The sequence below is a fragment of the Miscanthus floridulus genome, unplaced genomic scaffold (genome assembly GCF_019320115.1).
Source record: "Miscanthus floridulus cultivar M001 unplaced genomic scaffold, ASM1932011v1 fs_794_2, whole genome shotgun sequence".
Lineage (NCBI taxonomy): Eukaryota > Viridiplantae > Streptophyta > Magnoliopsida > Poales > Poaceae > Miscanthus > Miscanthus floridulus.
This window is the reverse complement of record NW_027097283.1, coordinates 24,632-50,231: the sequence shown is the minus strand read 5'-3', so window position 1 is coordinate 50,231 and position 25,600 is coordinate 24,632. Positions and strand designations below refer to the sequence as shown.

The following is a 25,600-nucleotide window of genomic DNA, read 5'->3' as shown; positions in this document are numbered from 1 at the left end:
CCACAACATCAGGAAGGTGGTCCAAGGGACCTCGCCCTCCCTCGCCCTTGTCGTTCCCGTCCGAGGCCTCCGTCGACAACAACGTCGACGGGGATTCCTTCAACGGGAGACCATCCTTCCGTTGCTGACGGCGGCGCTTATCCAATGCCTCGCATGCAAGGATGTGCTTCGTGCGCTTTGCCGCCTTAGCGTCCTTTCGCTTCTTCTGCGTGTCGGCGTGAGCGCGGTTGATCGCCCGCTGCCCCACGTCCTCGGGAACGGGCGGCGGGGAGGAGCGCACGTCCCTCATCCCCTGAAGGAACGATAAATGTGCATAAGGAAACAAGGGATAAAGGGAGATTGAGGAGGCTCAGAGGCCACAGCGGCACTCGACTTACCAGCGAAAGGAACCCCCGCGACGGTCGCATCGCAAAGGGGGTCAGGTTGCTGCCCCTCAACTTCACATCTACCGTCTCCCCCACCCAATGGAGAATTTCCTCGTCGGAGAGGGCGGAGGAAGACATCCGGGTGCCTTCAATGGGCTCACCCGGCCTCATCTCGAACAGCCGCCACTGCCGAGCCATCAGCGGCAGCACCCTTCAGTGGTGGAAGGCGGCCACGACCACAGCGACCGTGAGGCCATGGCTCTACAGCCTCGCCAGCCCCTCCAGGAGCGGCTCCAGCTTAGGCTGGTCGACCTTCGGGACGCCCCACTTCCATTTCTCCGGGCAACTCCCCACAATCCGCCCAGTATAAAGGGGAAGTCCTCCGTCGTCGTTGCGGAGGTAAAACCAACTCGTGTACCACCGGCGGTTGGAGGACGCGAGTTGGGCCAGGATGTAGAGGTGTAGGCGGTCCTGACGCACTTGGAGAGTGTAGCCTCCGGCCCTCGATGCCTTCCTCTTACCCGACGTGCCCGTCGGCTTGGTAGTATGCCTCGCCCGGAACAGGTGGAGCCATAAATCCCAATGGGGAGCGATCCCCAAATACCCCTCGTAGACGGCAACAAAGATAGCCGCCTGAGCGATGGAGTTGGGATTAAAATTGTGGAGCTCCACGCCATAATAGTGCGGGAGCACCCGCATGAATCGGTCCACCGGGACGCCGAGGCCGCGCTCGTGGAAGGAGACGAAGCTCACGACGTAGCCATCGCGGGGCCTCGGCTCCGGCTCGCCGTACGGAGCAATCCACTCCGGCCTACTAGGGTCTGTCAGCAGGCGGAGGAGTCCACCATCGACAAGCAACTGGAGCATCTCCTCGGTGACGTCCAACGGATCCCAAGGGTCCGCCTCGACAACGACGACATTGCCAGCCATGGGTGCGATGGAGGAATCGGGCGCGACGGTGAGTTTTTCTCTCTTCCTCCCATGCTCTCGCTTTTTCCTCGCTTTCTCCCTAGGCTCGCTCTTCTCTCTTCTTCTTCTCGGCACCCGCTGCTCTGGCGATGGCTCGACAGAGGCGGTGCTAATGCAGGCAAGGTAAGACGAGGAGGGGCGAGATTCCTCGAGTATTTATGCAGGGAGGAGGCAAAACGAACGGGCGATGAAATCGGGGAGGTTTTCCCCCGTCCGGCGCGGTTAACCACGAGCCAATTTCGGCGGCCCACGCGCCCACGTCTCCCGCATTAAATGCGAGGACAGTTACGTCCCGTCCATCATGTCGCACTCGGCCACTACGGCAGCAGGCGTCGTTTCGCCTCCCCATGAAACCTCCTCAAAAGGCGTGCCCCCTGCGGTCGAGCCAATAGGGAAGATATTTCCCGTGGCCTGTTCCTTTCATAGGAAGGAACCGGGCTCTGAGCCTATTACGATCTAGGGGTTCGAAAGCTGGACCCCAAAGGGTTTCGACAGCTGCCCCAGGATAACAGAGTCAGGGGCGACTGCGGGCGAGCCTATACGGGGCCGAGACCCAAGCGAGCGAAACGCTTGGGACGCCCAAAGTCGTGTCCGAGACCGGCAGGAAAGTATCCGAATGGGATCCCACCGTAGGGAGGCACCGAGCCACCGAGGCCCAACGAACGGCCTCGGCACCCACTAGAGAAATCCTTTGGTACTCTTGGACTGTGTCTCTAGACCGCTAGCCGTCCCCTAATGAATGGGGTTCGAGCCTCCACTCGGACTACCCGATAACAGCTCACCGGAAGTGCCACCGCTCGTGCCCATCGAGGGTAGCGAGGCACATTCCACCCCTCCTTCCGAGCGAAAAGGAAGCGCGAGGGTCGCATAAAAAAGTTAGGGGAACCCCCGACGGCCTTCTCAGAGGCTAGGGGGCTCCTCCTGCAAATATGCTAAGACCCCATGACCCGGGCTCACGCCCAAAGGGGCCTCGGCAAACAAACCCTCACGCGCGAGGGGCGTATAAAAAGTCAGGAGAACTCCCGACGGCCCTCTCACGCAGAGGCTAGGGGCTCTTCCTGCAACCTTGCCGAGACCAGAATGGGCTCGGCAATCTAACCCTCCGTTCGAACGAAAAGGACATGTGAAGATCAGATGAAAGGGCCAAAACACCCAAAACAAAGACAAACAATCCAAAAACTGCGCTAGAGGTTTCGCTATAAACACGATAAAGGGCACCAAGCCCGTTACGGTCCAGGGGTACGAAGGCTGGGCCTCCAAAAGGTTTCGATAGCCGCCCCAGGGCAACAGAGTCAGGGACAACATCGGGGCGAGCCTACGAATGGCCCAGGCCCGAGCGAACGGTCGCTCGGGGCGTCCTAAGTCGTGTCTGAGACCGGCGGGGAAGTATTCGAATGGGATCCCACCGTAGGGAGGCACCGAGCCACTGAGGCCCGCGAACGGCCTCGGCACCCACTAGAGAAACCCCCTGGTACTCTTGGAGTACGTCTCTGGACCACTAGCCGTCCCCCAGCGAATGGGGCTCAGGCCTCCACTCGGACTACCCGCTAACAGCTCACCGGAAGTGTCCACGCTCATGCGCATCGAGGGTAGCCTGGCACATTCTACCCCTCCTTCCGAGCGAAAGGAAGCATGAGGATCATACCCAAAGTCAGGGGACCCCTGACGAACCTCTCGCTCTATGCGGAGGCTAGAGGGCTTTCTTCCTGCAGCCTCGCCGAGACCCCCGCAACCCGAACTTGCGCTTGGGGGCTCGGCAAAATGCAATAAGAACTACTCGTTCAGACACGGAAACGAAGAAAGCCCCTAGAGGAGTAACTCCACTCCTCCAGGGGCTCGGGGGCTACACCCGGCGGGTGCGCTCGCGCGTACCCACCGGAACCTCAAAATACAAACCCCAATTCCTACGGGGCAGGTATGAACCAAGCCTTGGCAAAACCTCAGGGGGAGTGCACGCACTCCCCCCGAGGCCCGGGGGCTACTGTCGGGTACCTTAGAATGGGGTACCCCAAACAAAACATCAAATGGGTCGCTAAAGTCCCATCTAAAAAAATAATAATAAAAGCTAGAAGGTAAGTCGTGGGCCCCTCACCCGCCACGACCGAGCCCCCTGGGTCCTCCCCCTCCTCGCCTCGGCCCTCGAGCAGGAGGCCTCGGCATCCTGACGCAAACTCCGCTTCGTGCGAGGCTCCCCAGGGAAGGCCTCGGCAGGAGGCGCGTTCTCCGTATCACGCGAGGCCTCTCGCGCGAGGCCTCGGCAAGGAGCCTGATCTCCGTCTCGCGCGAGGCCTCATTCTCCGTGTTGCCCGAGGCTGGCTCGTCCGCAGCCCGTCGCCCCCCGCCTCGGTCAACCTCCTGACAGCACGTCACGTCTCATTAATACTTCAACCACTCCCGCAATCTCAGCCGGACGGTGGCTCAACGCCACAGAATGGCCGACGCGACCCGAGGTCGCATCAGTGCCATACCGGCCAGGACAGGGCACGCGCGGGGGTTACCGGCCACTGTGTCCTAACACTGTGTCTACGATCCGCGCCATACCGGCTGGGACAGGGTACGACGGGGGACGGGGATTACCGGCCACTGTGTCCTAACGTTGTACCCACGATCAGCCGCCCGCTCAAGGCCTCAGCACTGTACACCAGGGCCTCGGCGATCTTGGGGTTCGTGCCTACCGAGACCTCCCCACCGCAGTGCAAGCCTCGGCACCAACTAAATCCCGGTCTCGAGCACGGTCCGTCCACAGTGGCTTGCACATTCGCCACCGTGTCCACTCCGAGGCATTCCCGGGGCTCCCACGACGCACAGGATCTGATGGGACAACCACGCCGCCCCCATACTCCAAGGACGGACCTCTCCTACGACCACGTCGCCACAGGAACAGGCCATAGGGCTCGGACGTGCCACCCCTATTGGCACGACGACGCATAGTAATACATGTACTGTCCTTATTCTCCCTTCAACTATAAAAGGAGAGGACTTGGGCCACTTAGCAGGGGACCGGGTAACACACAGACACGCACACATTCCAGCCGTTTGAGAGCAACGTCTCAGACGGCCCACATGACACCCTGCCGAGACCTGGGACTAGTTCCCTCTCTCCCTTAGCTTGTAACCCCCTACTACGAGCACTTCGGTGCAAGGAATACAAGTTCGATCTCTCAGACTGGACGTAGGGCGCCGATTGCCTGAACCAGTATAAATCTTGTGTCTCTTTGCATCACTATCCGGAATCGGGAGCACGCAGAACAAATTCACTGGTCGGTTGAGGACCCCCGGTCTGAAACACCGACACTACGTGTTTAGATCCCCAATGACTAAAGTTTAGCAACTAGTTGTTAGTTCACGGGATCCAAACAGGCCTTTAATGAGCAATATCGTTTTTATCTTGAATTTAGACTATTCACATCTGTCCAAGATAAAGAAAAGAAACACATTAAAGATTCGGTGTTTTATAGTATTTTAAGCCAACATCAAGGTCAATAATTTGTTTTAAGTCAACACCAATTTATATTCTAAGAATTTTAATAAAAAATTAGTAGACTGCTGTACTATGTTTGAATCCTGGCTCCGCCCCTGATTAAACAATCATTAAATGTTAAACCTGCGGTATGGCTCTGAACTTGAGCTACTTTGGTTTGGCTACACAGAATCACCATTATTCGCGTAAAATGTTAAGCCTCATAAAGCTTCAAAACCATTCATGCTGTGCTGCTTTCCGGTTCCATTCCATGGTAAGTATTATATATAAGCAAGCTATAATAGGTGAACTGTATAATGATTAACAACAAAACTAGCTGGTATAATGATTAACAACAAAACTAGCTGGAAATAAACTACGCCTTTTTACACAGTGAATATAGTTCGTTCTGCCGGGGTCGATCTTCCCTTTGCGAAAGAATCTACAACTTTTGGTTCGTCGAGGCTTTTATGATTAGCCGATCGAGCTGCATGCGAACGAAGAATCGCTCGGGCCCGTTTAGATGCGAAAAATTTTAGCTTTTGGTTATTGTAGCATTTTCGTTTGTATTTGGCAAAAATTGTTCAATTATGAACTATTTAGGCTTAAAAGATTCGTCTCGTCAATTACGGATAAACTGTGCAATTAGTTATTCTTTTTATTTACATTTAATGCTCTATGCATGTGCCGCAAGATTTAATGTGACGTGAAATCTTGAAAAATAAACAGGGCCAGTCCCACTGGCCACTCGGCACTCGTCAACTCTCCAAAAGGTTTAAAGAGAGTCGGTCCGTCCATCCTCGGTCGTATGCCGCCCTTTCACCCTGAATCGTACTATCGATACGTGTCGGCTGATTAGGACTTCCAAAACGACGGAACCCATGGCGAGTGTGCGAGCAGAGCCCACCGATGCAATGCAAAAGAGGCGCACCCACGCACGCACTCATGATACGATGCCCCCCGTCTGTGGACTGCGTGGGCATCTTCAAGGTGGGCCGTGTTCCCTCTTGCCCCGGTTCTGCTGTCAGTCATCATATCTTGCGTCTTGATGCATTTTCACTTTTTCAGGATTCGCTTCTCCAAGCTCGACGAAGTGTCGTCTTCTCTTCTGTCACCTCTGTTTCTTTTTTCCCTTGGAGACAACACATACTAGCTGCGTTCAGATGCGACCTTGCGCTCAGACTTGGTAGGCCACGCACGCGCTCATCCACGAGGATCCACCATCCACCCACCGCTTTTTCGCTTTACGACGGCGGTCTTCGACGGGGACGGGGGACATTCCGGGCCTGACGCCACTCGCGTCTGCCGGCGCGCGCCCCACTGCCCTAGAAACTTCATGGAGTGCCCTTCGATCGAGTGCGGGCGGCGGGGCGCGCGCACGCCCACCACACGCAGGCCGCGGCGGCCGGCGCCCGGCGGAGGCGTGCGCGAGTGCGCGCCTGCCCGAGTTCCCGACCCTACGGGCTACGGCCCCCGTTCCGCTTCGCTTCGGAGTAATTTGGACGCGAGACCGCCGCAGCAAGCTGTCACGCGTCGGTACTCGGTAGAGTAGTCGCGTTGGAGTACGGCGTCGTCAACATGGGCGGCTGCCGTCGCTGACCTGACGGGCAAATATCCATCACATGTACTGTATTCACTCCGATCAAAATATTTCCACGATCTTGCAAACTTTTCTCCCTACATTTTGCTATATATATAACACAGAAAATAATGGTCAAAGTTGTTGCCTAAAGGCACACAAAATGTAAAAGACACACGAGTTCTACCGGCAGTCCTTAATTAATTACAGTCAAGCCTCGCGGTAACCCTGTACCTTTCTATGGTCAGTGGACAAGTCACGCTACAACTTCTCTTTAAGCCAACGTCACTGTCGAGGCGTTCGTGCCCATGCGACAGCACTGTGAACCAGTGGAAATTATACGATACGGTGACAAGTCCAGACCTAATTCGGAAGTTGGCCCGCTGTTTTTCCAGTTGAAAACCCCCAGACCCCCAACCCGTGGAGGATTTAGCAAGTGGCGAAATTATACAATACGGTGACAAGTCCAGGCCTAATTCGGAAAACAAGGAGACAAATTCAAAGACCACTAACCAAGCAAGCAAGCTAGTTCCCCCTTTCTCTTTCTCATCTGCCCCCTGTGCAGTCAGCAATTCAGTATTATAAAAGTTGAACCCAAGCCACAACCGTAAACACAAGCTCCGTTTCTGACGAATTGAGCATTAGTGTGGTGTCCAGTAAACGCAGGGATTCAATTCAATCCATTCAAATGCCAGGCCCGGGAGCAACAACGACAGCCGGTAGCAGCGACTGGCTGGCGTGCTCGTCGTCGCCCACATGCGGGCCTCGGGCCATTAGATAACTTGCGATAAGTGTCAAAGATTTTGTCTCTTATTCTCTGCTTACTTCACCTCTCCCCGTGGACAACCAGAGGAAGAGACCGCACGCGCGTGTGGATGTGGAGGCTGCTCGCCGCTCGGCACGTCGTCCCCGTCGCCGGTGCATCCGCTTCGCCTCGGTGTCTTCCATGATTCGGGAAGCAAGGCCATGTCTCCCCTGCTCCTCGGATTCCTCGTCCTGCTCCTCGTCGCAGGTTAGGATTCGGCGCTCCAAGCCACACCACTCGCCCCCTGTTCTTGCTCTCTTCTGATTGTTCAGCTGCCGTGTTCTGTCCCCCGCGTGGGACTCGAATTCCGCGTCTAACCGTGGCGATCGCGTGTCCTCCTGAAGGCGAGGTGGCGGTGGTGGTGCCCGCCGGCGTGCAGAGCAACGGCGACAAGGAGGTGCTGGTGGAGCTCAAGCGCTTCCTGCAGGACAACAACAGGGTGAACCGCGGCGCCTACGACGCGTGGCAGGAGTCCGACGCGTCGCCGTGCGGGTGGCACGGGGTGCGGTGCGACGACGCGTCCGGCCGCGTCACGTCGCTGGACCTCTCCCGCTCCAGCATCTCCGGCCCGGCGTTCGGCAACTTCTCGCGGCTGCCCGAGCTCGCCGAGCTCGACCTCTCCGACAACACCATCTCCGCGGCTGGCGACATCGGCCAATGCCGCGGCCTCGTGCGCCTCAACCTCTCCCACAACCTCATCAACGGCTCGCTAGACCTGTCCGGCCTCACCAGGCTGCAGACGCTCGACGTGTCCGGGAACCGGCTGTCGGGCGGCGTCGCGGCCAACTTCACGGCGATGTGCGCCGCCGACCTCGCCGTTTTTAACGTCTCCACCAACGGGCTCACGGGCAATATCACTGGCATGTTCGACGGCTGCGCCAGGCTTGAGTACGTCGACCTCAGCTCGAACAACTTCACCGGCGAGCTGTGGCCCGGCGTCGCGAGGTTCAGGCAGTTCAGCGTCGCCGAGAACAATCTCACCGGGAGCGTCCCTCCGGCCACGTTCCCGGACGGCTGCAGGCTCGAATCTTTGGACCTGTCAGCGAATTACCTGACTGGAAGCTTCCCGGACTCCATCGCCAAGTGCGCGAACCTGACGTACCTATCTCTGTGGGGGAATGACTTCGACGGCTTCATACCGGCCGGAATTGGGAGGCTCGCCGCGATCGAGACGCTGGTTCTCGGGAAGAACAGCTTCGATCGCCGGATACCGCTGGCCCTGACGAACTGTACGAAGCTTCAGTTCTTGGACATCAGCAGCAACATGTTTGGAGGGGACGTGCAAGACACCTTTGGCAAGTTTGCGAGTCTGAGGTACCTTGTGCTGCACCACAACAACTACACTGGCGGCATCGTCACCTCCGGCGTGCTCCAGCTACCGCTTCTCGCGAGGCTGGACCTCAGCTATAACGAGTTCTCCGGCGAGCTCCCTCCTGAGGTGGCTGACATGAAGAGCCTCAAGTACCTGATGCTTGCCTACAACCAATTCTCCAGCGGGATACCGGCGGTGTACGGCCGTCTCACCGAGCTCCAAGCGCTGGACTTGTCGTATAACGACCTCTCCGGCGAGATACCGGCGACCATTGGGAACCTCACGTCGCTTTTGTGGCTGATGCTCGCTGGGAATCAGCTATCCGGAGAGATTCCGTCGGAAATTGGCAAATGCACCAGCTTGCTCTGGTTGAACCTGGCCGACAACAAGCTGACCGGGAGCATCCCGCTGGAGATGGCAAACACAGGGAAGAACCCCGGCCCGACGTTCGCCAAGAACCGGAATGGTTCCAGCGTGCTCGCCGGCTCCGGCGATTGTCAAGCCATGAGGCGGTGGATCCCGGCGAGCTATCCCCCTTTCAGTTTTGTGTACTCCATCATGACTCGGGCGAACTGCCGCAGCATATGGGACCGAATCCTCAAGGGATACGGCATCGTTCCGGTCTGCACCAACTCCTCGTCGCCGGTGAGGTCCTACACGATCTCCGGGTACGTTCAGCTGTCCAGGAACCAGCTATCCGGAGACATACCTCCGGAGATCGGCGCGATGGTGAACCTCAGCCTGCTCCACTTCGATGACAACCGGCTCACCGGACAGCTGCCACCAGAGATCAGCAGGCTCCCGCTCGTCGTGCTGAACGTCTCGAGAAACAACATCTCTGGCGCGATTCCGCCAGAGATCGGCCGCATTCTGTGCCTCGAGATGATGGACCTCTCCTACAACAACTTCTCCGGCGAGCTGCCGGGAAGTCTGAGCCAGCTCACGTACCTGACCAAGTTCAACGTGTCCTACAACCCGCTTCTCACCGGCAGCGTCCCCACCACCGCCCAATTCGGCACCTTCGACGAGCAGTCCTTCCTCGGCGACCCACTCATTTCATTCGAGAGAGGTACCGGTGGTATACAGCCGCCTCCGGAAGCTGCGGATGCTCGAAGGCGTGGCATGACTCCAAGAAGCATCGCGGTGTGGTTCCTGTTCTCGCTCCTCGCCGCCTTCGTCACCGGCGCCTTCGTGTTCTTCATGGCCAATCTGCGTGCGCGGTTCCCCGTGGACCAAGACCCGGACCCCGAGTCGTTCTCGTGCGAGAACCCCAAGTGCAGCTCCGGGAAGTGCTCTCTGCAGATGTCGACGACGTCGTCGCCACCGTCCGGGTCATCGTCGTCGGCGACCGGGTGCTCCTCCTCGACGGAGGGGGTGAAGGTGTTCCAGCTCGGCAAGACGGCGTTCACCTACCGCGACATCGTGGCGGCCACGGGGAACTTCTCGGACGACCTGGTGATCGGGCGTGGCGGCTACGGCGTGGTGTACCGCGGCGTGCTCCCCGACGGCCGCACCGTGGCCGTGAAGAAGCTCGCGAGGCCGCGCGACGGCGACTGCGAGCGCGAGTTCCGCGCCGAGATGGAGGTGCTCGCCGACCGGATGGGGTCGACGTGGCCGCACCCGAACCTCGTCACGCTCTACGGGTGGTGCCTGTCCGGGTCGGCCAAGATCCTGGTGTACGAGTACCTGGACGGCGGCAACCTGGAGTCGCTGATCGGCGACACGGCCGCGTTCGGGTGGGGGCGGAGGCTGGACGTGGCGATCGGCGTGGCGCGCGCGCTGGTGTTCCTGAACCACGAGTGCCGCCCCGCGGTGGTGCACCGGGACGTGAAGGCCAGCAACGTGCTGCTGGACCGGGACGGGCGCGCCAGGGTGACGGACTTCGGGCTGGCCCGCGTGGTCCGGCCCGGCGACACGCACGTGAGCACGGTGGTGGCCGGGACCGTCGGGTATGTGGCCCCCGAGTACGGGCAGACGTGGCGCGCCACGACCAAGGGTGACGTGTACAGCTACGGCGTGCTCCTGATGGAGCTCGCCACGGGCCGCTGCGCCGTGGACGGCGCCGAGGACGAGTGCCTGGTGGAGTGGGCCCGGCGGATGGCCAGAGAAGGGTGGCGGTCGTCGTCGGAGAAGGCTGCGGCGGCCGTCGGCACCGTGTCCTGGGAGCTCCTGATGCTCGGCATGCGGTGCACGGCGGACGCGCCTAAGGAGCGGCCCGACATGCCGGACGTGCTCGCCGCGCTGCTCGACGTGGCCGAGAACGGCGTCGCGCACCTCGAATTCACGTGACGAGTTTAGGTCGTCATTTTTCTTCCCCTTTCGCTTGTTTTTAGCTATTGTTATATATTAGTTCGTCATTGATTCATAATGTGGATAACAGAAGGTAGGAGAGGGCTAGATGCAATTTTGGCTGTAAGTAGTACATATGTACATTCTCATGCAAACAAGAACTTTGATTTTCCAGCTTCCAGTTCCATCCCTTGCAAATTGCGATGCGATCGTATCCAGTATCCTAGGCGTGCAGGTGCAGTGATGGCAGTTGCAAACTGGCAGCGCCCCTTTCCTCGTATCTCGGGGGCATTCGCCGTCGCTTCTTCCTCGGACCATGACAGTTCTGAAAGTGTCTGAACCTGTACCTCATCACGCACGCCTATGAATCCTTCTACGAACGTCGCAACCTCATGACGCACGCCTACGATTCTATGAACGTCGCGCCGTGCAGTAGAAGCGATTCAGGCGTCCGGTCAAAGGTTAGACATTTATTAGACATCGTCGAGCGGTCAACTATTGTTTTTTTTTTGTCAAATGCACGTGAAGGGTTTTCGCAAGTAATCCAAACTTAGTACTCAATTATTTAAACCTCTAAGCCTTTTTTTCCTCGAACACGCAAAAGGTTTGCGCGTCTTTACATTAAGTAGGAAGGAATTTTGGATTATAAATGTTGTGGCAGGGCTCTAGGAGGCTCAAGAAATTATAGTGAAGCTCAAGCACCCCTAGTGTCCGAAAATTCTTAGGCTACTATACTGGAAAGTAAACAACCCATATGTCTTGCGCCTGCTTGCACCCATTGCCCGGCCTCGTGCTTGATTATGGCAAGTAGCTGTTGTAGCTGGGTGGTGGCGCCCCGGAAACATCTCGTATTTCTCTCCTTCCATAGCTCCCATGCAAATGGAGCGAAAACGGAGTCTGCTCCGCTCCTATTGGTGCGAGTCCATGTCGACCTCCAGAAGGTCCATCAGTCGAAGACCGTGTCGCCGTTGGGGAGGCCTTGTGTGTATCCAAGCACCACAAGGACGTTCCACCATACCTGCTTGCTAAAGGAGCATGAGACAATGATATGGTCTATGAGCCTGTTCGGCTGGGGCTGAAATGATCGTATACGATCGTGGATTATTACTGTTGTCTTGTTTGATGTGAGAGAAAAATAATGTTCTGGCTGAAAATTTACGATCGTTTACGACCAAGCGAACAGACTGTATGGTCTCCGGCTCCTGGTCGCAGAGGAAGCATACATCATTAGCGTCCAGACCATGCCTGCGCCGACGGTCCGCTGTCCATTGCTTCCGACGTAGTGCAAGCCACATAAACATTTTGACGCGGAGAGGCGCCCATGTTTCCTAGACGAGGCTGCATCCAGGGATTGGGTGCGAAGCGGAGTGGAGGGCCACGTACGCTGACTTGACCGTGAACTGGCCGTCCGTCGTCCATCTCCATACAGTTCTGTCGGGTTCATAAACCCGGGGTCCCTCGGGGACCGGCTTCTGCGCCAAGGATCGGCCCAAGAGTCTAAAAACAACAGGGGCAAAGGGGCGGTCCAGCAACCGACCGGAAGGCCAGGCCCAAGAAGAGCAACGCCCGCTCGTCGGCTACTTCGGCCCACCTATCCGACCGGAGCGCTCGATTCGGGCTCCAGCTGTCTCCAGACGGCCTCTCCGATCAGAAGGCCTGCCCCGAGCCCTATTTCCGACTCTGACCCCGCGTCCCTTCGACCGAGGCTCGTAGGAACCCTACTCACCGCTCTTCTCTGACCGGCGCACTCAGAGCCGACTGGAGCCATCCGACCGGGGACGCCCGCTCGGTAGGGACCAGAAGACGTGCGGAGAAAGGCAAGGCAAGGCTCGCAAGTCAAAACCACTGTCCAGGCACCATACCCTGCACGGAACAGTACTCTGCAGCCACCTGACACAAACAGTATTGTAGGCGCCGACATTTATCCCTACAGTATTGTAGACGCCGCTGGACTCCCGTATGGCAAAAAGCCCCTCGCATGTCTCTGGGCATCAATAGTGTTGTAGGCGCCGGGATTCACCGTATCCGGTAAACGTGGTAAGACTCCTCACATGCCTCTAGGCATCCAGCAGCATGATGCAGGTACCGACGTCCACCGTCCCTGAAGAAGGCAGCATGACCTTCACATGCATCTGACATTCTACAGTAACATCAACAGTGTTGTAGGCGTCTGCCACTATCTTGTACCCACCGGTGTGGGCAACAAGGCTCGGTAGCGTGGGCAACAAGGCTCGGCAGCATTCGTACCCTCACCCTCTCACTTGTAAAGTCACCCCCTTCATCTATAAAAGGGGCGCGCTTCCTCCAACAAAGAAACGGATGCCAGTAGGCCAAAGTTCCTTAGATCGATAGTTCACAACCACAGAACCACCAGGTTCAGACCTCAAGCATCCGCTTGAACACTTAGCTCATAGCGAAGTTCCTGTCACTCTCGACCCTTCCGGTCGGAGCCGACCGGACCTCTTGTACATCCCATCTTTCTCCCTCTCGTTTGTAACCCCACTGCAAACTTCGAGCACCTAGGCTCAGGAATAAAGTCACCGACCGACCCTGACTGGACGTAGGGCACGTTGCCCGAACTAGTATAAATCATGTGTCATTGAGTGCTAGGCCACCTCCGATCACAACGTACAGCAAAACTATAAATATTCACTAGTTAGTCACATTCTACACCGACAAGTTCTGTCGTCCGCCGGTGCGCATTTGGGTGGCACTCCAAGGTATGGAACCTCCCAAGTCTTTGTTCTTCACAAAGTAGCATAAGCCGTTAGTGGAGCATGCTGCATGCATTGCATCGAAGCATACTACTGATACTAGTCGGATAGGTCCATGGCCGGATGTGAACCCAAAGGCCAAAGCTGAACAGAGTGAAAAATAAAGTGCCGATGAATCTTGAATCATGACCACCGGCATTCCGGCAACGACGAGTGGTGGGCCTTGGCAACAATCCACACGGAGGGAGAACGCGTACGTGCACGGCGAACCAAACAAGCACTTGGCTTCATTCGTTCCCTTTTCCAAACAAAACAAATCGCTTTCGAACCGTTAGTCTTTGTTTACTGCCCCCCGGCAGGTTAACAACGGGCGCGGGCGCACACGCTGCCACGCGCGCGAGGGAACGGCACGAATCCACCGAGGAAAGGCCACCAAGCTGCTGCCCGTCCCACTCGCGCCGGCCACCGCTCGTCCGCCCATGTCTCGGTCTCGGCCTCTCGATGCCGCCGGTCGCACCGGCGTTTTGCGTCCAAACCTGAGGCGCGCGGCGCGGACGTTTGGACGGGCAGTCGGCCACCCGATGAGCGATGAGCGTGCCCGCGCCGCGCCGCGCAACGCCCTGCGCCCACCCAATCTGCGCTTCGTTTTTTTGCCTCTGCCGGTTCACGAAAGCGGCCGCGCGGGACCCCGCTGCCGGAAAAGACAGGAAGGCACCGAATCAACGAGCCCCGACTTGATTCGGAGACGAGAACCAACCAAGCAGCCTGCCGGGACCGAAAACGACGGCCGAGCCGCGCGCGTTTGGCACTTACCACTCCACCGTTCTATGCCCAGACCAGACACCGGTCAGATCGTATTGTCGCGACGTCGTATTAGTGTTGGCTGGTGAGCTGTGATCGCCAACCGCCGGCGCCGAGGGCTGGGCGGACCAGGACGGCAGGAATCAAAGAAAACACGTATGGATCTGGGTTCAGATCTCCAAACCTTCTGTTTGGAATGATGAACAAATTATCGTAGGGAGAAATATTAGTGAGTTCATGCAGGTTGGCTGGTGATGATGAGGGTCATGTCAAGGATTGATACTCGGCAAACTTTGCTTCAAGGGCGGCGAGACGAGGACGAGCTCGGCGAGGACGGCCCGGGACGACGCATGGCTTCGGGTCATCGGAGTTGGCGTGGATCGGCGACGACCTCGGCGTGGCGCGAGGTGGGCGTCGTGGCATGGCACGGCTACCTGCACCGTCGATGGACCGAGCGGCGGTGGCGGCTGGGAGTCTGGGGCATGCGAGACGCTCACGCCTTCGGGGAGGCGAGGCCGAGAGGTCTTAAGCAGATTCTAAATTAGATGGTTAAGGCGAGACAACTTTATTATGTCTGGTTATATCATAAGTGTTTTCAGTATTATATTTATGGTCATATATAATTACGTTAAACTTAAAATATGAAAAAAAATATCGTCTGTTTTCTTGTGCATCCCTAACGAAGCCGTAGGCATTATACTAGTAATCTAAATTTAAAAAACATAGCTCCTCGCTCGTGCGCCAGAGCTCCTCCACCTCCTCTGCGCTCGTGCGCTCGTCCACCTCCTCCACGCTTCACCTTCCTCACCAGTTCCGGTGGCAGGGCGCGGGTCCGAGCTGCTGGATGATGAGGGGGAAGCTGCGGGAGACCTTCTGGAGCATGGAGTAGGCGAAGGCCTAGTGCTCCTCGGGCGGGATCGGGCGCTTGATCTGCTCCGCCGCCACCCGCAGCGTCACCAGCGGCAGCACCTCCTCCGGCCGCTACAGCACCTCTATCGCCGCGCGCGAGCTCGTGCGAATTCCAATGCGGCTCGTGCGAACGTTTCCGCGAGGGAGAGACGAGGCCGCCCCTGGAGGAGACAAGGCTCGTACTAGCTGCCGTCCCTGGAGGAGACGAGGCGAGAGAGATGCTGTCGAATCGGAGTTCTCCGCCGCCGATTTGGCTTCCACCTCGCCGAATCGGCCTTCTCCGCCGCCGATTTGGCTTCCACCGCCGCCGATTTGGCTTCCACCATCGCCGAATCGGCTTCCACCGCCGCCGTATCGGCAGCGAGATGTTTGTCTCCTTGTTCGGCCTCGTCCTCAAGTCTCCTTGCTCGTGCAGCTCCTGGGCAGCTCCTCGGCCTCGTCCTCATGCTCCTGGGCGAACGATTCGGCAGCTTCGTCTACAGATTTTTCCCTGGTGCTGCCGTGCTCGCCCTGCTGCTTGTTGATCTACTCTGGCTGTTTACCGTCCTGCTACTTCAGGGTCTGTTTGTTTCATTCAGTTTCGTCAGTCTAGATTAGCTAATTCAGTTTCGTCAGTTTCTTCAGTTAGCTCGTTTCAGTGTTCTAAGCTTGACGCGTGCGCTTGGTTCATGCGAAGGCAAGCTTGAGTCTTTCTATATTTAGCTCTTTCTTTGTGTGTGTTCATCCAATTCACTTTGACCGAGTTCTCGGGTGCACTGCCGAGCTCGCAGTGCTGCTGCCGTGCAGACCCTGCCAGCCGTGACGACGGCAGACGAGTCGCCGCCGCCGGCCGCCGTCTCATCTTCGAGCTCCAGCTCGAGTTTGTGCTTGTCGAGCTTGTAGCCCTTGGGGCCGGCCTTGTCAATCAACTCCGTTTCACCCATGACGGCGTAGTTGCAGTCCCTGAGAAGCTCCGACCCACGACGATGATGCCGCTCTGGCTATGTTTCAAAACAAACAGACAGCTAAACACACCCTGAGTTTAGCCAAGCTACTATAGTATAGACAAGAGTTGACTTGGTGGGAGCAGACTAAAGCGGTCTAGTCTAGGATTCTAACCAGGTCAAAAGTTAGCTAGGAAACCATCAAACGGTCAAACACGATACTGACTTTAGGGAGTAGAAACGTTTTTTTTTTTATGATTACATAGAGATCAAAATCACCTCCAGAGTAGTTTCTTCATATTTTGTTTCTTGCATTCCTACCTCCCATCTAATCTAAAAATATTTCTAGTGATCCTCCTCAAATGAAACCGATTAAAACTGGTTGCTTTTGATTTATCTTCACCTTAAAAATAATTAACATTTTTTTTCTTCCAAAAACCTATATATTTTTATGTTTTTTTCATGTAAACAAATGGTTTTCGCCAACCTTCAAAAATCAGAATCCGAAAAACTGCCAAACGATTTGAGAAATCAGTTCTGATTCACCAGAATAAACGTTTCTAAGAAGAAATTGCATCCAAAACGTTTATGAGGAAACCTGTGAGAAGGAGTTAAATGCACTCCACCGTTGTCCACGGTCGTCTTCCTCCCTCCCCCCCCCCCCCCCCCCCACCCCACCCACGCACCACCCACACCACACACACCAAAATTAGTCCTTTACAAACACTTAGGCCCCGTTTAGATCCAATTTTTTTGGGTTTTGGGTACTGTAGTACTTTCGTTTGTATTTGGTAATTAGTGTCTAATTATGGACTAATTAGGTTCGAAAGTTTCGTCTCACGATTTCTCACCCAACTGTGCAATTAGTTTTTTTTTCGTCTACATTTAGTACTTCCATGCATGTGCCGCAAGATTCGATGTGACGGGTACTATGCAAAATTTTTTAGCTTTTGGGTGGAACTAAACGGGGCCTTACTTATAGATAAAACATTGGTGAAACAGTTTTTCCTTCCTGCAATACTCCCTTTGTCCCAAAACTTGGGGAAGACAATTAGGTGTATACAATACGCATGAAGCTCATGCATATACTACCGCTGATCTGCTGCCACTTGTACAAACAACGATTTGAGAAATCAGTTCTGATTCACCAGAATAAACGTTTCTAAGAAGAAATTGCATCCAAAACGTTTATGAGGAAACCTGTGAGAAGGAGTTAAATGCACTCCACCGTTGTCCACGGTCGTCTTCCTCCCCCCCCCCCCCCCCCCCCCCCCACCCCACCCACGCACCACCCACCCACCCCACACACACACCAAAATTAGTCCTTTACAAACACTTAGGCCCCGTTTAGATCCAAATTTTTTTGGGTTTTGGGTACGGTAGCACTTTCGTTTGTATTTGGTAATTAGTGTCTAATTATGGACTAATTAGGTTCGAAAGTTTCGTCTCGCGATTTCTCACCCAACTGTGCAATTAGTTTTTTTTTCGTCTACATTTAGTACTTCATGCATGTGCCGCAAGATTCGATGTGACGGGTACTATGCAAAATTTTTTAGCTTTTGCGTGGAACTAAACGGGGCCTTACTTATAGATAAAACATTGGTGAAACAGTTTTTCCTTCCTGCAATACTCCCTTTGTCCCAAAACTTGGGGAAGACAATTAGGTGTATACAATACGCATGAAGCTCATGCATATACTACCGCTGATCTGCTGCCACTTGTACAAACAAAATAATCAAACGATCATGGTTTTGCTCCGTCCGCCTGCCCTTATCGATGTTTGATTTGGCCCATATAGGTCCACGAAAGAAAGCCTAAGGCCTGGTTTAGTTTCCTAAAAATTTTCACCCCAAATTAACACATCGAATCTTACGACACATGCATGGAGTATTAAATATAAACGAAAAAAAACTAATTGCACAGTTTGGTTGGAAATCGCGAGACGAATGTTTTAAGACTAATTAGTCCATGATTAGCCATAAGTGCTACAGTAACTAACATGCGCTAATGATGGATTAATTAGGCTTAATAAATTCGTCTCGCAGTTTCCAGGCGAGCTATGTAATTAGTTTTTTTTATTAGTATCCGAAAATCCCTTCCGACATCTCCGAAACATCCGATGTGACATCCAAAAATTTTCATTTCGCGAACTAAACACAATCTAATATATGTGGTTAGACGATGAGACGATGATATGTAGCATTTCTCCATGGCATCTATGCATATGCATCCGATTTTTTTTTTCCAAATTTGGTAGCAGGCGTGAATGGATTCTAGATCGGAATAAGCCCGTCTTTGGCACGGCTCTGGTCCGACATGCTCCGGCTCCTCCTCTTCTGTGAAGGGACTGTGCTGTCCTGTACACGTCTGTGCGGGGGTTCCGGCTCCTTAATGAGAGAGAGAGAGAGAGAGAGAGAGAGAGAGAGATGGAGGAGCCACACTTGAGAGGCTCGGGTGGCTCCGCCACGATAGCACAACAGTGCGGAGTTGGAGCCGGCCGGAGCCCCTCCAAACAAGCTCTATATATCCATCTCCACCTGTCCAGGCGTTGGTACTGTTTAAACACTATTCAAGTCACACTGTTCATCTTTGTTGTGTACCTTGGATGCGTATGTATTCATCTCAATCAATATGCGTTGAAGTGGATTGAAGTAGAATTAAACAAAATTCCATTGCAATCCACGTCAACCCACGCAGATTGAAGTGGCTACACATTAATCCAAACAAGGACTTAATCATTGTTTATGTCCTGTTCTATTGTACAGAAATATGTTACAGTTTGCTTCTGCTGTTTAGATTTGACTATAAATACTGAGAATAATGATTTCTCGTCCTTCCGCAAAATTTGAAATATACTTATCCATGTTTACAAATTGATGTTGACTCCATGTATAAGCAATAACATTGAATAAATCAATTTTTAGAGTAATTTTAAATCAATACTTTTGTTGTCTAACTAAATGTAAAGAAAAGAGCAAAAAATTCTATGACATCAGATGATCACCATTATAATGATATATTTTACAATGTATTTAACGACACTTGTTACAAATCTTAATGACCTGTTCTATAAATTCCATCAAACTTGAAAAAAAAATTAGCCTAAGACAACACTCTATAAATTTATTTATTCAGCATTGCATTTTGCTTTGCGTTTACCCTCAACTTTCAAACTTGATAAATTCTGCCCCCACCCCCCTCTCTCGAAATATTTCGAAGTGGTTTCGACCATGGTTTTTCCATTTTTATTGGATATCTCAGTTCTGAAATGATCTCAAATGAAAGGAAAAAAAATCAACTAAAAAGTGCTAGATCTCTTCGAGCACTACAATTTTCGTATACTATATTTTCTTCAAAAGATTTAAATTTTATAAATAGAGAAACTCAAATGAATATTTAGACATTTAAACGATGTTAACTATAATTTAGTCAAATTGAGATGCTTTTACCCTCTAGTATAATCAGAATGACTAATAATTTGGCTGGAGTAGAAGATGTGCTGCAGTGGAGTACTGAACGCACGACCACCAAATCCACTGCGATAAATGAAGCACCATGGTGGTGATTGGCACAAGGCCATCCTAAGGCTGTCCGCACCGCGCGCCTGGAACCGAGCCTGTACTGGAAATATACAGAAGAAAGGTCCGCACCGCTGCTCTCTATTTCATCCTCAATCCCTCCGTTTGCTACAGGGCATCTCCAAACCTAGCGCAGTGGGAGACGAACGCTATCCCGTCCACCACACCAGCAACGCTCCTCTCGCGCCATTGCTGTGAAGTGTCCGGCGAGCTCCCCGACGGCATCCTGGAGAAGCCGGTGGTCTCCCTCAAATCCGAGGGCATTGGGGAGAGAGGGGAGCGCAGGGGCGGGTCAACAAAGGTGGGCAACAAGCCTCATCCACCCCGTCGTCGATCCAAGTCTGGAGCTGTGAAACGGCGGCAGAGAGAGTTGAGGCGGGCGCGGATAGACTCGGAGGAGAGCTCTACGGCGCGTTCGGCGATTCGCCATCGACGGAGAAGGTAGTCCTGTACATCAGTCAGCACCCTGTAGATCTGGAGGCGCTCGGCGGCTGTCGCCGCGGCGACCTGCCGCGGTGGCTTCCCCGGCCTCGCCGCGGTCGCCCCGCCGTCCCGTTGTGAGCTGCCGCGCTCCTCGCTGCAAGTAGCCGCGCGCGCCCTGCCGGACCTGCCTCTGTTGTGCAGCCGCTACAATGGCCCCCGGCCTGCCGCCGCACTCGCAACGCGGCGCCGCCGGCGGCCAACCTCCGGGCGGTCGCTTAGCCGTGCTGGCCGCCTAGCTCCGCCGCCGCGCTCGCCCTGCTGCCCGCCGCTGCACTCGCCACGCAGCCCTGCTACCGCGCTGGCCCGCCCGGCTCCGTCACCACGCTCGGCTCCCGGCACCGCTGTCGCTCTGCCCCCAGCTCAGTTGCTCTCGGCTGTTTCAGCAGTAGCTAGTTTCTTGAAATAGCTAGTTGAATAAATTTGGATCTTCCCGTTGTTATACAATTCAGTAACTTCAGTTGGTCTACGACTTTCTGAACATATGGATAGATAGACAATTTTTAGAATCATCCTGCAGCACACCTGTCATATGGATAGATACACATTTCTTAGAATATGCTTCTACTTGAATATACATTTCAGTAACCAAATTCGTTTGATTCACTAATTCACTACATTGTGCGTAGGACAACAGTAACATTTACCTACAGCAGCTAGTTCCCTAATTTTCTTTCTGTATCAGCAGTAGCTAGTATATTAATTCTTAGTTGTGGCATCTTCACGTAGTATGTTACCTGAAACCTGATGGTAGCATGATCTAAAGATAATTTCAGCTTGTTGAACTCTAACAGAAATACAGAACAAAAATGAAAACATGCTGTCCAGTCCATAGATGTACTTAACCATATGGTTTACAGGGGCATTGTAGCATTTACTTCATTTTTTTGCAGGATGAATCCTAATAATTCTGATCAAGTTGGTGATGACATTACCGGTTTCGACGGGGGTCTTCCAATGCAAGGCTTCTATAGAGGGTGGAACCCAGGGCTGCAACCATATGCTCTGCAGTACCCATATTACCAGGGAGGATGGACCGCAGCTCTGAACCAAGGGTTCATGCCGCTCCCAAATCCACCATCATCTCCTACAACACCTGCTCAAAATCAGCCTGTCGCTGCAACAGTCGAGAGTGTTGAACCAGTAGTATTGAAAGAGAGTCAGGGTGATGGTGAAGGAGCATCGTTGCCAGCTGGTCGACGGTGCAAGGTCGTACCTAGTCGCACCAAGTTATCCAACTTCTCCCTAAAAGAAGATGTGTTCCTTGTGAAGTCATGGTTGGAAATTAGCTGTGACCCAATTATAAACACAGGGCAGAAGAAGGATGGGTTCTGGACTAGGATTACAAGCCAGTACAATAACAGGAGGGGTTCCTACCCTGAGAGAAGTTTCAGATCGCTGCAGAGTCGCTGGGACACTATCAAGGCTGAAGCGAATAAATTTGCAGGGTACATGGTAGATGTTCTTCGAGACAATCCGAGCGGGATGAGTGATGCGGATAAGGTGAATTATGAAACCATCGTTCTATTAACAAAATATGATCTGGTATTGTCATTTGGTTTGATCTAGAGTTTGCTTCATAATTCTAAAATTATGTACCCCGTTTGCAGACCTCTTTAGCTCTAGCGAACTTTGCAGACATCGAAGAGTACCCGTTTATTTACATACATTGCTGGGATTTGCTGACGGACGAGCCTAAGTGGATGGAGCTCAACCTCAGAGGGGCACAACATGGAGACGACGATGCAATAGCTCATCATATTCCCACAGCCTTCAACATCAACGATGATGACCCGGGAACACCGTCCTCTCAGTACTCAGGGAGCAAGAGGCCTATGGGGAGGGATGCAGCTAAAAGAGCAGCTAAGAAATCTACCTCGTCCTCTACATCAGATTCATCTCAGTATGTTTCTAAGTTGCAGGACCTGTCGATACAAAAGCTTTCAATATGGCAAGAAGAAAATACGAAGAAAGGCTCTCGCTATGAGCAAATGACAGCCATCGACTCACAGAGATACGATGAGCTACGCCAACACAATCAGCACATGGCAGCAATTGAGGAAGAGAAACTGCGGCTCATGCATAAGAAAGCTGACATACTACAAACACACGAGGAAGAGCTCATCCTCGGGATTGATCTGGACAAGTGTGTTCCACGCCTCCGCAAGTACTATGCCAAGAAACAACAAGAGATACTGCAGAACATTGGTGCCAATGTAGATGACAATGTAGACCCTTAAACCAGTGTTGTAATAGTCCGAACTCATTTCTTGTACTAGTAGACCATTAAACTTCTATTGTAGTGTGTTGCATTGAGGATTGTAATAGACTCAGTAGCTGAGGCTACCTTGCAGTGGTTGTGTTGTACTACTAATAATTGTGAACCCATGTTATAATTTAAATGTTTACTATGTTTGGACCTATGCCACATAATTGTTTATTTTGCGGTTCTGTGCTGATGTTTCTGTACTTCAATTCTGAAGAAAAATCACCTAGGCCACATATATATTCATGTCTGGTAGGTACACAATATTGCTCTAACATTAACCATAGATTTTTTTAGGGAAAAGTTGTTTGACTTGTCTCATATTACTATATTTGGTTAGTAAAGAGTGATCGTGGCTCATGGATGCATTATTGTAGCTTTGCTGGTCTTTTTTAGGATAATGGATAATGCGCTCAGCAGGGTGGCACAACCACAGCACTGCAACAGCTACTGAGCATTTTACCAGCTTGAATTAGCATAAGCACTTCCATCAAACCATTTTACATTTAGTCCCCTTTATAGCGTTGAGTTGACATTCGACAAGGATCAATGGCAAAAATTTCAAGATTCATAGAAAGTTAAACACAACTGCTCATGTATTAGCACATCCTATTGAGATGTCGTTGATCAAGCTTCCACTGACGACATGAAGACCAACCCGACAAACATGAGTGATAATCCCTATTGAGATGATCTAGTCCCCTTTAGCAGTTCCTGAAACAAGAATGAATTCAGATATGTAAAGACTTCAGTGACATTCATAACAAGAATATGAACGCATGTTGTAGTACCTCCATTAGGATGAACCATGCCTCATCCATTGGTGTTCGATGAGGTCCATCTGTAACTGGCTATGGATGGTAGTATTCTTCAACTTATGATGCTTATTGATATACTCTGATCTCTCTTGGGTTATGGTCTGGTATGGAGTAGCACCAACCCCAATATTGTCATAGTCTATGTTCTCCGCAAGTTTCCCTTCATCCTCAATAATCATATTATGCATAATTATGCATGCTGTCAAAATGTCCCTAATCTGTTCACGATTCCAACCATACGCAGGGCCTTGAACAATAGCCCACCTAGACTGAAGGACACCAAAACAACGCTCAATATCTTTACGAGCTTTTTCCTGCTCCTTAGCAAAGTGTGATGCCTTCATATCCAGAGGATGGGAAATGGTCTTCACAAAAGCCGGCCAATTGGGGTATATACCATCAGCAAGATAGTAACCCATGTCATACGTGTGACCATTAACGGTGAATGATACCGGAGCTACTTTGCCTTTCAAATATGCAGAGAAGACGGGCGACTTTTGAAGCACATTAATATCATTGCAACTGCCTGGCATGCCAAAAATATGCATGCCATATCCAAAGGTCATGCGAAGCTACCGCTTCAAGTATCATGGATGGATGCTTCCCACGCCCTGTGAACATGCCTTTATATGCCGAGGGGCAATTGCGCCACTCCCAGTGCATACAATCAATGCTTCCCAACATTCCCGGAAATCCACATTCCTCTCCAATTTTCAGCAGCCTTGTTACATCTTTTGCGTTCGGAGCACGTAGGTAGTACTCCCCGAATACAGAAATGATAGCCCGACAAAAATGGTGCAGAGCCTTACGAGCAGTTGACTCACCAATGCGGACATACTCATCAACAGCATCAGTAGGTAGACCATATGCCAGAATGCGAATAGCAGCAACTGCCTTTTGCAAACCAGTGAGCCTAAGACGGCTAATGGCATCCTCCTTTTGCTTGAAGTAGGAGTCTACAACTTCAATGGCTTCGACAAGCCGCTCAAACACATGGGCGCGCATTCGAAACCTGCACATAAAGATAAGGTCTCTCAATGTGGTGCAAATATATGAATAATGTAATCCGTGACTAGCAGATTCTACAAACACACCATCGATGGAACTGGAACGCTGAGTAAACAGGATTGGGACCAAAGTAGTCAGCACGGATCCTCGCGTCCCCGTAAGCATGATCCCTCTGTCGTATCTGCTTTGGTGGAGCATCCGAGCGACGGATACGACGAGAGGATCCAGCATTCTCGAGCTCCAATAATTGCACTGCCTCCAAGTACTCATCATCATCAATCAAATGAAAATCATCTTCGTCCTCCTCTTCGTGCATCACCCATGTCCTACACATGGAAGAACCAAAATAGCCTGCCATGGCCATGAAAACAGGAAGTCGCCAGGTGGCACAGGGTCAGTCAGCGTAGGAGAACAGGGAGAGGACCGCCGGGGGTGGACACTACAGAGTATCCATGGAGTGGACGGAACAGGTGACGAACCCTAGCAGGCGGCCATGCCGAGATCAAATCTGGCTACTTGGGCTGCTAGATGGGGCAGATGAGAGCTCAGACGGATGCTTCTAGGCCATGGCCAATCGTTGCTACAAGGAATCAAAGAGCTGCTCACCGGACAGGACGGAGACGGCGGCGCACTCGACCTCCATGGCGGCGGCGGCGGCGGCAACTTCCGTTGGTAGTTTATTTGGAGACTGCTATACCGGGCGAGTGAGAGCAGCGCTGGTCCACTACTGATCTGTAAAGGCATCCTGACTTGTGGGCCATAGTGCTTTTACAGGTCCATTTAGCACTTGGGCGGTGCGGACAGCCTAAGCCCCATCCTGTATTTGACCGTGTTTAATTGCCTGGCTTGCATCTCTTTTCTGTTCCGTCTCATTCATCTCTACCTCACGGCTCTGTTCTCTCGATTCCCATGTCCCTCGCGATGCAGGACGGCGTGATGCACCCATAGTATACGGACATATGTGTCATATACTTAAAACTCACATCCATACATGCAACTAAATAAGATTTCATCTTGTACTGGACAACAGTAAGGGCCTATTTGGTTCCTACAATGTCTCCTAAAATTCCTGTCACATCGAATGTTTGACACATGCATGAAGTATTAAATATAGACTAATTACGAAACTAATTACACAACTTGTGACTAATTTACAAGATGAATCTTTTAAGTTTAACTAGTCTATGATTTGACAACATGGTGCTACGGTAACATATGCTAATGACAGGTTAATTAGGCTTAAAAAAATCGCCCCGCAAATTAGCCTCCATTTATGTAATTGGTTTTGTAATTAATCTATATTTAATATTCCTTATTAGCATCT

General features: G+C 52.6%; 1 protein-coding gene and 1 pseudogene across 1 annotated transcript; one reads left to right on the top strand and one right to left on the bottom strand.

The window, feature by feature from the left end:
• Positions 1-7,019: 7,019 nt before the first annotated feature.
• Positions 7,020-10,974, top strand: LOC136533159 (probable LRR receptor-like serine/threonine-protein kinase At1g74360). The gene is made up of 2 exons (XM_066525729.1): positions 7,020-7,385; positions 7,523-10,974. Exons 1-2 carry the CDS (start codon positions 7,340-7,342, stop codon positions 10,777-10,779), a joined length of 3,303 nt encoding a protein of 1,100 aa, XP_066381826.1. The 5' UTR covers positions 7,020-7,339; the 3' UTR covers positions 10,780-10,974.
• A 12,170-nt stretch (positions 10,975-23,144) lies between these two features.
• Positions 23,145-24,919, bottom strand: LOC136533160 (protein ANTAGONIST OF LIKE HETEROCHROMATIN PROTEIN 1-like; annotated as a pseudogene).
• Between the last annotated feature and the right edge of the window lie 681 nt (positions 24,920-25,600).